Source organism: Poecilia formosa, unplaced genomic scaffold, assembly GCF_000485575.1.
Source record: "Poecilia formosa unplaced genomic scaffold, Poecilia_formosa-5.1.2 Scaffold107, whole genome shotgun sequence".
NCBI classification, from domain to species: domain Eukaryota; kingdom Metazoa; phylum Chordata; class Actinopteri; order Cyprinodontiformes; family Poeciliidae; genus Poecilia; species Poecilia formosa.
This window is the reverse complement of record NW_006800046.1, coordinates 1563005-1577499: the sequence shown is the minus strand read 5'-3', so window position 1 is coordinate 1577499 and position 14495 is coordinate 1563005. Positions and strand designations below refer to the sequence as shown.

Here is a 14495-nt window from a genome sequence, read left to right as displayed (position 1 = left end):
AAAAGTTAACAGATTATGTGTCTCATGTCTGGCGTTATTAAATACATGTGAAGTTCACATAACCTTTATGTACTGTCATTAATTGTCCTGCATCTTGCAAATGCATAGTTGCTCCAATATCCTTTTTGTTGCAACCAAGGAAGTCAAAGTATTTTATGTGGATTTTATGTCAAAGCTGAAAACGACATGACAAAGACTCAAATATTTTACAAATAAAGATTTTAAAATTGGGGAGGCAGTATTATGCTATGGGATGCTTTTATTGGCCAAAGATAGGGAAGTTGGTTAGAGTTGATGAAAAATGTTTGAAGGTAAATATAGAGCAATTCTGGATGAAAACCTCTTAGAGGCTGCAAAATACTTGAACCTAGGGTGAAAGTTTTCTTCTCCTCCTCTTGACTGGAATATAACCACAAACATACAGAAAGAGCTGCAATGAAAGGCATCAGATAAAAAATATACTCATGTATTTGTCCAGTCAAAAACTAACAAAACTAAATCTAGTTAGGAATCGGTTGCTAAATAGATTTTCACAGATCACAACTGGAACTAAGACTGTAAGCTTGAGGTATTCTAGAAAAAGAACGTCAACAGATTTTACCCTGCAAGAGCACTTCCTGCGTTATGGATATAATTTTCCTTTCACTTCAATTATGAACTATTTTTGCTGGTCAATCGCAAAGTTCTAGTAACAAAGTTTATATCTGTAGCATGACAAAGTCTGAAAAAGTCTGAGATATGAATATTTTTGCAGAGCACCATTTATTCAGAGGATTTTCATTCTAACTTAATAGCAAAATTAAATATTTTATTCATCCCAGGACTTTCTTCCGTGTACATCACAAAACAGCTACAATACAGTGCAACGTAGTCAGTTTAATAGAGATATTTGCTGCAACTTTCAGATGTTAAAAGTGAGTGTCGCACGTTTTATGATGAATCACATTTCTAATTCAGTTTTATAGGTGAGGACGTGTCACTTTGGGTAAATGTGTGTTATTTAAGCACCTGCCTGGGGAGCTGACCAGGCACAAACCAATAATTTAGACTTACAGGGTAATAAAACTGAATGTGGTCTGTGACTATGGGCACCTGTTGCAGAATTTAACAGATTTACACCCTGAACCATCCATAGTAGACGGTATAAAAAAAAAAATAAAATGAAAAAAATGTCTGAATTTACGTGGGTTTTATTCAACCTCGTCTTAGAGATGGAAAAATATTTCAGTCGTACCGTTCCCTTGGCGACAGTGAAAGAGCTCCGAACACAGAAACAAAAAGCCGTAAAAACTGTGTGGTCTAGTGGCTGACAGAACAGCATGGATCTATGATAATTACATTGTAGCGGTGGCCTGACCAATAACTATCTGGGCCAAAGCATCAACTTGCTGATCTCTTTCCAAAACTTACCCGAAAATCTGAGCTAAATGCGTCTTTGTGCCATGTTGCTTCTCTGAAACCGAGGAGGTAATTTATGGATTATTTGGTTATGGTTCATTAGTGTGGAGAATTGGAAGTGGGGTGAAGGAGGTATTTTTTCCCTGTGCAACACACTGGGTCCATCTGCTCTTCCAGATTGGCCATACAATAATCACACTCGGTATCACACACCGCAGTGAATATTGCTGGGAGTGAGTTAAAAAGCAGGCTCTGTAACACAGTTTTCTATTTTTATTTTTTTTATTTTTGGGAGAGGGGAGGGGTTGCAAATGAATTGCTGTACTGTGGTTGCACAAGCGTACACTGATATAAAAATCCCCCAATTTTCTTATTTAGACCAGAACCCAGTCCGAAAGCAGAGAACTCAGGGTTGATTTGGAGTCGGTTAAGTGTCTGATACCTTAAACAATTCTAATTGAGGCTGTGAGATTTGGGAAGTTTTAATACTGCTCCCTCAAGCAAGAAGACCTAAATAAAGATGCCCTGTCTAATTTAAAGCTTGGTCAGCATCTGTATATTTGTAAGGAAATGGCTTTTCACACTCGGACGCTAAGGTCTCCCCTTCAATAAGGACGAGAAACGAATGCAAAGCACATCGATGTGCTATGCTAGAATAACGCTGGCCCTCTTTCAAGGACTTCTGTTATAATTTTGCAATAGATAAGCAGTACAGTGTGCCTTACATGAGCACATAAATCTAAACCTCCCCAAACAATGTGCTGCGGTCAGCCAAGCTCTGACACGAGACAACAAAATGCTGCTCGCTTTAATTTATTGGAAGCCTTTTGTGCAGCTGCACTGATCAAAAACAGCTTAACCATGCAGATTGTCAGCTTTTAATTTTCGTAATTATATGCGTTAGCAGGCTACGACGTATGCGTCGATACCACCACCACTGAGCAGACCAGGAATGTTACGCGTTTCTAAAATTGTAACATACTTTTCCAGCTCCAAATTTTAAGAGATCTTAAAAAGTTTTTAGCCCATTTTTAAAAGGCAAATACATGTTTCCCCATAGGTTTATAGCAGATGATTTCTGATGAGGTTTTAAATAAAGAATCTGCAAGAATCTGAGACTCAATTCTCAATCTGCCAGAATAACTTAAAACAGGAATTGTTCAAGCATATAGGCACCAATCCTGTTCAAAATTCACAGCTTAGTTAAGACACTAGAGAGTAGAAACTTCATGGAGACACAGACCGGTCCGGTTCAAAGCCATGTTTGATTAACCCAGTGGTTAGCAACCTTTTCTATTTAAAGAGCCACTTTTTCCACTGCTACTACAAAATAAAACATGCCTAAAACAGCAAAAAAGAATGCGCTACTGTAATTATGTGAAACATAACATGTTTTATCATGAAAGTTAATAAATGTAAATCAAAATTTATTTCTAATTTTAGTTTTTGGAACAGTAAAAATCCTTTCTAAAACTTTGGGGGGAAAGGCAAGACAGGTTGCATAGTTCAAAGCTAGTTACTTTTAAAAACCTGATTTTTCATACTAACTTGCAGAGAAACTCCCAAAATTACAATTTCTTGTTGCATTTCCTTTCTGGTTTAGTAAAAGCCACAGAGGAGAGGGGGCCAAAGGGCCACATGTCGCTCTGCAGCTGTAGGTTGTAGAATCCTGGTCTAACCAAAAGTTTGTACCTGTATACTGCAGCACAAATCCGTTGCTGCTGAGGGAGGCGTCGCTGCGGAATGCCATGAAGAGCGTGTTGGAGCTGCTCTCGATGCGATCTGGAACATCGGTGCCATAGAAACTACCCAACAAGGGGCTCAGGGAGTCTGGCCCATCATAGATATGCAAGAAGTCATAACTGGGCTCCAGGCTGAAACTGGTTAGAGACAGTCGCATTAAAAAGGAATCTGGACGTTTGCTGCATGAATAAGTAGCGCAAAATTCTCACATCTAACTTATATCAGACAAGTAGCCTATAAGCTTAATCGTTTATCAAGTCCTGCAGTTACAACTGTTGTGGGAATATGGTATTGCACATTATGCAATATTTTCTATGCTGACAAAGCTTACTGGTTAAAGCTGAGCGAAATGACATAGTCCTGTGTGACGGTAACTCTCCAGTCACACTCTCTTCCATGTGGGTAAGGTTCAGGATAGTCTGGAGACAGAATCAGCCCACTTGGACCGGTTAGGTTCCCACCACACGGAGCTATGGGAAGAGAAAAACAAATATTTACAAAATGTAGAAAATATATTGTTTGACATAAATTCTAAAAATGTTATTATAATTTGTGTTATGCGTTGCAATTAGCAAGCTAGGAAGAGCAAGTATAACACAATTAGGCATCGCTACTCAGCTTTGATAAGTGTGTGATAACATTCAGATAAGTGCTGATGTCAATTCAGAGAAGTTGAGCATAATTAATTGCTGCATGCTGTGTTTACAGAGTACCTGTGCATGTTGGGGGGTCTGGCTGCCAGAAGAAGCGACCATTGATCTCTGTGCACGTGATTCTGGTGGCCCCCTGCAGGACGTAGCCGGGATCACACTGGAACACCACGTGGTCCCCGGGCTCCCGGCTGTCGCCGCCGCGGGTGCCGTTAGTGGGCATGCCCGGGTCATTGCAGGAGGTCGCCGTAGAGACTGCAAGAGCAAGCAGGCACTAGATCATTGAAACAATATGGAAAAAAAAAGCTAATGTGATGGCATAACTATGTCATGGAAGATGATTCGTGTTATAAACCTCCAATCCGGTTGCTGAATTTTCATTGCTCACCAGAAAACTGCAAAGCAAAGCCTTGCTTGCTGGTAAAAAAGTCCGTGGTGAACTGCAAAGTGATCGTGTTAAAGGTGCTGTGAGTGTCCGGGGGCAACGCCGACCCACTCAGCTCCCTCAGCAGGACTCCCCCGTCCTGTGGACCGTCCCAGATCCGAAGCACATCGTGGACCTCCTCCGTGTGGAAGACCAGAAAATGCAGACTGAAAAGAGGGAAAAAGAAGATACAGTAGCTGTCAAGTATGATATAAAATTGGACAGTAAGAGTCAAAGAAGATGTGCTTATTGTTTCACTCATGATGACGTGCAATCCAAATGTCCATTTGTATGAATTTATATTAACTTGTACTCTCAAACAGGCAGAATTTCTTCAAGTTGATTGAGAGCCTGTGGAATCACTTGAAAATTGATGTTTGCAAGGTGCTTCTCATATAGTCTACCTGAACTTGAGCTGTTTAGCAATCAAGACAGAAAATATTTCACTTTCAAATGGCCAAAGTTGGTAGAAAAGACACCTCAAATGACTTGGAGATGGAACAACCATGACAGATGCTTCTACAGAGCAATTTGTACAATATTTTTCTCACATGATTGTGACAAAAAATGTTGATGAAATGCATTGAAGTTTGTGGGTTTAACCCCCACAAAACACAAAAACGTTGAAAACGTATAGTACATTTGAAGGACACTGTGAAGTTACTATAAAAGTAACATTGTGATTAAAGAAAATTGAAGACAGGAAACCAGTCTGCGCTTAGCACAAATGAGGGGAAACATATACTATTATAAGGAGGATCACATGAATCAGATTAGGGACATTCAACAACGAGTCCACAGTGTCAGTCAAAGCAATAAGTCTGCAGCAGCATTTTAAAGTCAGTCGAGATGCCAAAAAGATGATGCTGTCAAAATATCTCCCATTCAATTTGGCCCAGACAGCTGTCAGCCAGCTGGTGGTCCGATGGATCTGAAAAGCTGTGTGCCGGTTCGTGTACGTGCACCGGCATAACCGCAGTGCATTCGTAATAATATACTGCTTAAGTATTTGTGTTGGAGCATTTCAAAGGATACTGTGGACAGGCTCAGCTAGGCAAAAAAATAAATAAATAAATAAATAAATAAATACTATATCTGGTACTCTCTTTCTTTGGGTCCTTATTGAAAACAGCATTCACAGCAGAAGTCCACAATGCCTGCAACTAATTATAAAAGTGGGTTAGCTCATGTCAGCTTCTATGGAATGTACCTTTTGTTTGTCTATTTTTTTTTTCTCTGAGAACAGAACAAAGTCTGATCTAACAAGTGAAGAGCAACAGTGGGAAGAGAAATAAATCATTAGGTTGCAACTGTGCTGAGCTGCATGTGATGCAAAAGGTAAAAGCATTCAACCAATGCTTTGCAGTGACTTGAACAATCCTTATATAGCTATTTTTATTAATTTTAGTGGTATTTCATATGACTAAGGTAGCCTGTAGTAGTGAAGAGAAAGACAAGAGACAGAGTTTTCAAAATTCTTAAAATGCGTGCCACAACTATGGATGTATTTAGCACCCTTGTAGATAACATTCCCCTGAAAACATTATTCACAAGGAAAAACATAGTGGAAAATCATTAAGTTAATCGCAACTAGAGAACCATTAATGAGATGAAAAAAATATTTTTTTTAATAAAAAAAAAACACCATCTGTTTGCAAAGATGCACTGAAATTCAGTGTATATATTAATAATTTTTTCTTGTTTTTTTTTTTTTTTTTTCACAAATATGCCCAAAGATATTTTCCTTACAGGGTGTGTCATATTAAGTGATTTAAATTAAAAAGGAAAAAAGTCGGGGCAATTTAGGCAAACTCATTACAATCCGTTGCACTTCGGTTTAACGTTTTACACAAATCGGACTGGACAGCTGGACTTATTTTACCGTTTTTGACCTGAGGCTTAAGACAGACGATCATAAATCCGTCCAGTGCGCCGGTCTTAAAGTCAGAGAGCTGAATGCTCATCTCTGTCCAAGACGCAGAGGAGAAACCCTGGTCCCTTTAGTATCCACATCATCTTACCCACATGCACTCACAAAGCCTTGAGCTATAGATGATACAGAGGAGAAACAGCAACCCACTGATATGTTGGCTTTTAGCAACAAGTTCCCACCATTTCTGCATAATTGGTGTCAGACTCTGATTCCCTTACTGTCTGATGTGTTAGCAGTAGCCTTTGGCTACTCAACAATAGACTCTCTGTGTGACTAGTGTAACCCTTGAGAAAAGTCCTGTCACCATGCTTGTGAATGAAGTGCTCGCAGAGCAAACCAATGCAGATGGACACACTGGAAAATATTCACACAAATGTGCAGCGAAAGGTTTTTTTTTTTTAAGTTATAATGCATTATGTGGGCTGACACAACCGCTCGTGTATTGGAAGCAGGCAGAGCAAAAGAGAAGTCTATATGGTGACTTTGAAAAGCGGCACTTGTGCTACTTTCATTACTTAGGAGAAGCCGTAAACATTTTGACGACCGTCTCGACGGTTCTGATGATTTGAAAGAATTAAACACGGAGTTCAAAGGTCTTAACCCACACACGTCCCCAAAGGCAGTCAGATATTCTGCTAATCCTGTTATGAAACCTTTAGGGATCAGAAGTCCTTCATGCTCCACCTCCCAACGCTTCCAACAAGATTTACAGAATTAAACAAAACTCAGAAACGTTTTCCGGTGATGGCGTACGACTACTTTTTCTTTTTTGTTTTTGTCCGATATTGACGTGCACGTGTGCAGTACGTGTGAGTAAGAACAATTGGGGATGTTTTTCGTGAGCACAGTCAGCATCAAGGACAGGTGCTGCTTCCGTGTTTGGGTGCTGATGAGTCCTGTGCTCTAGTTTAACTCTCGGCACTGTCGAGCTTCGAAAGGCATCAAATTCTGAAAGCTGATTTATATGTGTGAAGGAAGATGAAAGGGTGGGTGGAATGGCAGAGGTACGTTGAATAAAACCCGAAGGTGAGGAAGGCAATAAAAAAGCGACCAGTGTTGATCACTGCCAGGCTGCTGACGGCATCGGATGATCGAAGGAGGATAAGAGGTTGACGGAGAGCAGAAGAAACTCGGCACACAATGCGAGGGTAAAGGCTGAGGGGATGGACGGGTTGAACCAACGTGGGCTGTATGTTGGGATAAATGGTTCTTTTTATATGCCATTTAAATCGCTCTATATCCCTGTCACTGTCAAAATGATTAAAAAAAAGGGCAAAAATGTTGCAGGTGAAATAGTGAGGAAGGGTGATAACACTGGCACGAAACTGAATTCTCATTCTGCAGCTTAAAGATTTCAATAGCACATATTTAAGGCCAACAGATTATCGTTCCTTTTCAGTGCACACTTTGGTTGGCTGACATTTTCTTCTTCTTTTTATTTTTTTTATTTTTTCCTTTTTACAACATTTATAGCATTTAGGACAATAAAAATGAAAAATGTGAGTTACCGGAAGGAACTCAGGGACTATTACCTATAGATGCAGTTCAACAACAAGATATTGCTTCTTGCTGCTACAGAACAGCAGCATGGAGTTTGTTTTTTTGTTTTTGTTTTTTTTTCTTATCTTCAATCTTTTAGTTCTACCACTGAGCAAATTAAAATATTGAAGTTTATCTTTTCTTTTTACCAAACATTTCTGTCTGGGTGTTGAAAACGCATTAGATTGCAGTTTAAGCTGCGTTTATTTGTCCCGAGTATTTGTGTCTTTCAATGTAACAAGTAGAATCTGTTATTACAGCAGTCAATATTTTGTTCCCGTGATTACTGTTGTGTCCGCTGAGCACGAATATCGCAACAGTGGAGGAGAACTACTGATGGAAAGACGTCTCTGAGAGAACCTTGCTCAGTGGGAGCAAACATCTGCCGCGACCGACTGGGGATCGGAGAACATGGAGCACACGCGCACTGAAGCAACTGATCCTTCTTAAGGGGAAAGAATCAGCAAAGAGTTCATTTTTAGGAGGGAGAAACAGCTAAGCGTATAAGCTGTGAAATAACTGTACATCTAAAGGATAAAAACAGTACACACAGTTAGTGGCGGCAGCAGATTGCTGCGTCTCTTCCAGCAGCCTAATAACAATCATGTTTTGGTGGGTTTGAATGTCGTCTGTTTCTGTTTGGACAAGGGACGGAGCATCTTTGAGATGTTTAAGTCTTGGGGTACTGTTTCAGAAAGTAACTGCTTTCAACTTAATCACAGCTTAGTCCCTGATGCGTCCTGTGTTGTTTGATTACTAATGTTCTGTTGCAAACCTCTGAGACCTGCACAGGACAGCTGTATTTACACTGAGATTAAAATTCACACAGAGACGATTTACTTGCTGGATGGGCTAAATATAATTGAATATCCCAAGCATTATTTAGCATTATTTGTTTCCTATAGTGTCAGATTTTAATAATACAAAGAAATCCCATTAAAATACATTAAAGTTTATGGCTGGGATGTGACAAAATGTCAAAAAGTTTGAGGAGGCATCATTACAGAGCTCTTGTAAGACACTGCAGCTCTCTTTCTAGAGAGAAGATTTCCTTGTCTTCAGACTAAAGACAGGAAAATCTTGACCTCTTCACGCAGTTAACATTCTGAGGACTCATAGGAAACCATGTTTTGGAGTTTACAGCCGAGGGCTCTCCTTTTGCACTTGGTTGCCTCTTAACAACATAAAATAGTTCAATCAAGTGTCAAAGAAATCGCCGTAAGGAGATGAGATGGAGAAGAGAGAGATGAAACAGATCTTAAGGATCTCTTTTGATTCCGCCTTAACTATTTTGTATTCATATGAGAGAAATGGAGAGAGGAATAGGGACTGCTGAGGCTCTCTCATATGAATACAAAACAGTATTGCTGCAATCAGGAGTCCTGTGAGAAGTCTCCGAGTAGGTGTGTGTGTGTGTGCCTGAAGAAGATAAATAATTAAGAATGTGGGGTTGTGCATGGATGTGTGTGGTACGAGAGAGATACGATACGTAAAGCAAACGCAGTCTTGCAGCTGCCAGAATTCCTAAAACTAATTGAGATGGTGTGAAATCTCGCAGTGGGAGCAGACTGCATCAGTATGTGTGGCTGTGGCCCAGCAGACCATCAGGATGCAGACACATCCATGCAGAAAGCTTTGAAAGACACAACGGCCGACACATCTGAGCTGATTTGACACCTGACCAAGCCCAAACAGTGGTCAAAGCAGTCTTTTTCCAGTCCATTTACTGTGACGTCAATGATGCAATAACAAAGCAAGCTGTGCAATTCTGCAATTGTTCCAAAAGCAAGATACGGTGTGAAACAGTTGCTCCCTAAGACGAAAGCAGTGGTTAAGGGACGCAGGTATAAGTCTGGAAAGCATCATTGGTAGACCTTATGCATGTCATCACTGCCAAATTTAAATCATAATTATCAACATCTCTGATTAAGCTGATCCTGTTGTCCAAAGATGTTCAATGGACCTACAACTGCAAGCAGATGCAAACATGCATCAACATCTGAGACTCAAGGAAGAAAAAAGACTTACTGAGGATAAAAGATCGTTTTCCCAACTGAATCATCCTGAATGAACTGTATTTCTTTTACAAACTAATATAATTGTGGTACTGCTCAGTGAAAAAAAAAAAGTTAGGAAATAAGATCAGCTATGGTTTACAGGTTTTGACAGTTGGATGTACCTCGGTTTATCAGTCACAGAAAAAAAAACAAAAAAAAACAGGTAAATCAGTAGACTGGTGAGAAACTGTGGTTTTATTTGCTGGTGGGAGAGTTACCACTCTGTTATTCAATGAATCACCGTAGTCCTCGACTTCTACAGTATCACAGTTTTTAGACGCATCGCTGATCCAACACAGCTGAATCAAGTGACTGAATTACCTCTTCAGCATGCCATCAAGTTTGGCAAGTGTCTGGTAATGACCTACTCATTAAATGAAGGTGTGTTAGACAAAGGTTCCACTGGAAACCTGCCAGTAGCCTGAGGACTAGGCTACTAGTCCTCAGGACTAGGGTGGAGGACTAGGGTTGGAGACCCCTGATTTTGAGATGAGGCATGTATTATTTATGCTAAACAATGGAATGAAAGATACACATTTACTTCAGGCCTATCCAGAAAGGAAATGGACTAATGATAATGGCTGATTTTCTACTTTTAACAGGTCTTGACTGGTGACCAACTGTATCGGAAACTAAAAAAAAAACAATCTTTATTCTAATCAGTGAGCACTATATGAAGTCAAATTGACATCACTGATCTGTGTAGAAGCTGTTACTGAGAGGGAAACAAACTAAAAAGTTATGCATTTCCTACTTTAGTCAGGTGTTTAAACTGGCATCAGAGGAAATACAAGATGTAAGAAACTACTTTCTTGCCTGCTGGCTGTTCATTCTGATTGCCATTATGGATAGCTCATCTGTTTTGTCTTTACATTGAATTGGCAAAGGAGCAAATTGACCCAGAGCCAACCTCAGATAACAGCAAGTCGGAACATATTTTAGTGCGGTGGCCCTGTTTAACCCTCAGTTTTTCAAGGAACACATGGGATTTGTAAATGTTGGCAGCCTTTTAGAAATCTAAATTAAGGTAAGGATCTTTATCCTCTAGGGAATACACAGAGAGACGGATGGTTATGTATAGTAATGTTAATCAAGCTAGTCACTAATATAGAATACTAAAGACTGCTTAAAATGTGAATGCATAATCACTTTTGATTTGAATGAGTAAAAAAACTGTTTTACAGCAAGCAGTGTGCCACCAACTCTTCTCTTAATCATGTGTAATGACCACTCACAGCAGAAATGCCAGGAAGATGTACTCTGAATGTTGTTTAATTATAGTTCTTAAAGGGAAATGCATATCTGTTAGAAAAACTGGTGCAGGCAGGTTAAAACTTTATAAAATTAAGAGATCAGATATCAGTCTCAATTCTCCAATCAGTTCATATCTTTTTTGCTTTTATAAGTATATTATTACTTTAAAGGAAAGGACAACTATTTTAAAAAGGAAAACAAAACAGATATCAGTTTTTATGTGAGCAATTAATACCTGATTGTTCTGTATGATATAATATACATCCTGGGTCTCTAATTTGTGCAGCAGTAACCAGTGGATTTTAGATCAGTAAAACGGCTCATTGCCTGCCTCATCAGCACCATTTTATTATGTTTGTATTATTGCTGTCTGCAAGTCTTCCACACTCCTCTGTCTCTCTCTATTCTCCCATCAATACGTTTTGACAAATATGTCATTAGGGTTTTCATTTGCCTGCAGTCACAATACCAATGCCTTCACATAACCGCCACGGTTTTACGTGAAAGAAGTGTTTCTCAGAACTGTGAGCTTTGCCTGCAATCTTGAGCTGCAGCCCTTAATGCGTAAGGAATCCTAGTGCTGATGCATTGCAGATTATTTTCAATTATAAATGGCATGCGTAGGATCAAAGAACGAGGCATATGAAGAACACTTGGAGAAACGAAACAGGCCCAGCTGAAGTGAATCTATCTAAATCCGAGAGAACAGGAATTTGAAAAAATAAAAAATAAATAAATGCATTTAACAGGAGACTGTAAAGTAGGGGTTTTGATTGTTCCTGATAATATTAACTCAAGTTTAAATGCTAAAAAAGAATAGAATGTAGAATGAATGCAAATAAGCTAAACATTTACAACTGCATATGTCTGTACGTGGAAGCAAATATCAACTGAACCTGCATTGGAAACAAATCAATAACCAAGTGGAAAAGTCTGTGTATATAATTTGTAAAATTATGCCATAATGATTCATTTATTTATTTTTAAATTTGACGTACAGGTATATAGTCATAAATAACCAAATAACATACAATATAAAAATCCCAAATATGACCATAATGTACTAAAATAATGGAAGAAAAGGATCTTCAGGAAAAATCAGTTCAGCTCATGGGACAATACTGCAGGTTCTCAATTTGCACGTACTGAAATATTTGATGGTATTCTCCTTTAATAAATCTGCTCTGATTTATTGGAGGAGAAAAGCACAGCATGGACGTATATGTACTTTTAAAACCATTACATTATTATTCGCACTTTATCAAACGATAGTCTAAATCCAGAAGTTGACTTAGAAGTTGATCTGAATCAACTTCTGGATTGAGAGCTGCAGATTTAAGTGGCCAATAATCATGAGAAGGCCTCAAAGTCTTCATCCACACCATCATTATTATCGCAATCTGCAACAGTGGCACATCATTTTTGCTAAAACGTAAAGACTTATAGTATTTCATATGCATATTTATGGTAAAAAAGTAAGCATGCTCTGTTTCAAATGCAAGTTTTTACATATCAGAATAAATTCTTATACTCTCATGATCATGTGATAAATTCAGGTGTTGACAGCTTTGGGTTACCTGGACCATTTCACCCTCTACAAGACTCAGTTGGGATGTACAATGTTAACGCCTAGGAGACCTCAGTAAGAAAAAAGGCTGAAAAAGATTTTTTGTAAGGATTGTCAAGGGAAAGTCTTGTCTCCTTTGAAAGAACAAAGGCTTCCAGAACACTCCTCTTAAAAATGAGACCAAAGTGGAGAGCTTAAGTTATAGTACAAAAGAAAAGTACATCCAACAAGCAAAACATGATCACAAAAACCTGAGTTTTTATTGCATTTTAACCCATTTAAAGGAGTTGAGAAGACAGAAGTGACAGAGAAACAAGAAATGTGCCGACTCTTCTACTAGAGTACTTCTGTATTCTAGTAGAAGAGTCGACACATTTCTTGTTTCTCGTTGTCACAGTCTTGCAGGCTAAAAATTCAAAATACGCCCAAAACAAAAGTAAATAAATGAGGACAAAGGAAAAGACAGTCAAAGTCCCAAGTTTAGCTATTTAACTGTCTATACAAAGCTTAAGGAAACATTCAATAATTGGAATCACTGTTGAGCACAAATCTATGTTTCCACTATCTCAAAGGTGAGAGAACAGTCAGGTAAAAGAGAGGATCTTACAACTATTCATGTGGCACTAATTGGTATTGAAGATGTCAAAAAAAATAAAAAATAAAAAAATTAAAAAATTGGGGGCATGTGTATTCGTGTAGAGCAGCTATAATTAGATGCACTTGTAATGCATCCAAGTTTTACGTTTGCATCAATCGATTCAGGTCCGCTCAAAAACAATATGGATGTTACATTTATTGAAGTTTCATAGGGCTCTTCACCTGCTTTCATTCCTGGTCCAGAACAACTACTTTGGTAAGTAGCACCTCCTATTGTTTATTAAGAGTACTGCAGCAGTTTAATTCACTAACTACACTGTTAAATATTCCTTAAGAAAGCTTAAGGTATGCCATGTAGGATTACGGTAATAACCAGTATCCCATTTTATGTGTCGTATCCTGAAGTGCCACAACAGCTCTTAAACCAACAGCCGTAGCGACAGTCATATTATTTATTGATTTATGTTTTTGCACTAAAGCGTTCCCTGTTTTAGACAAACACAGTAAAACTGTATGGCACCATTTTTCTGAAATGGAAGAGTTTCAACCACAAACTCATTGTGGAACATATAAACTGGGACCCAGATGATGTTCTTTTTTACATGGTATGAAACCTGGAGGTGATTTTTCCTCTCTTACTCGTTTCTGTCTTGGATACTGGCCAACAAAAACTGGCTGAAGATTGATTGCACAGCAGTGTGTGAGCGTGATGGACACCACTGCAAAAAGGGATGGGGAGACTAAACAAAACTAAAGATATATGGAGAAGCCGTACAATTAAAAAAGGGGAACAATGTAATCGGAAAACAAAAGTCAACAAAGAGAAAGCCAAGGTTCAGACCTGATGGTGCTTCCTGGAGCAGCTTCGATGGTCCAAACACAGTGCAAGTTGTGCTCGTATGGAGCCGGGTATCCTGGAGACAGAATACGACCAGAAGGCTCCTCCTTGATGGTGCCCCCACACTCCACTAAAAGCAGAACANGTGCTGCTTCCGTGTTTGGGTGCTGATGAGTCCTGTGCTCTAGTTTAACTCTCGGCACTGTCGAGCTTCGAAAGGCATCACATTCTGAAAGCTGATTTGTATGTGTGAAGGAAGATGAAAGGGTGGGTGGAATGGCAGAGGTACGTTGAATAAAACCCGAAGGTGAGGAAGGCAATAAAAAAGCGACCAGTGTTGATCACTGCCAGGCTGCTGACGGCATCGGATGATCGAAGGAGGATAAGAGGTTGACGGAGAGCAGAAGAAACTCGGCACACAATGCGAGGGTAAAGGCTGAGGGGACGGACGGGTTGAACCAACGTGGGCTGTATGTTGGGATAAATGGTTCTTTT

At 39.2% G+C, this 14495-nt stretch overlaps 1 protein-coding gene across 1 annotated transcript in view; it reads right to left on the bottom strand.

Annotated features, from left to right (window-relative positions):
- Positions 1–14495, bottom strand: part of csmd2 (CUB and Sushi multiple domains 2) — a 240351-nt gene that overhangs the window by 68607 nt on the left and 157249 nt on the right. The window contains exons 27-30 of the mRNA XM_016675164.1: positions 4180–4382; positions 3855–4046; positions 3473–3611; positions 3091–3278 (exon numbers count right to left, since the gene is read on the bottom strand). Of these exons, the coding sequence (XP_016530650.1) occupies positions 3091–3278; positions 3473–3611; positions 3855–4046; positions 4180–4382 (722 nt within the window). The remainder of the gene's footprint in view (positions 1–3090; positions 3279–3472; positions 3612–3854; positions 4047–4179; positions 4383–14495) is intronic.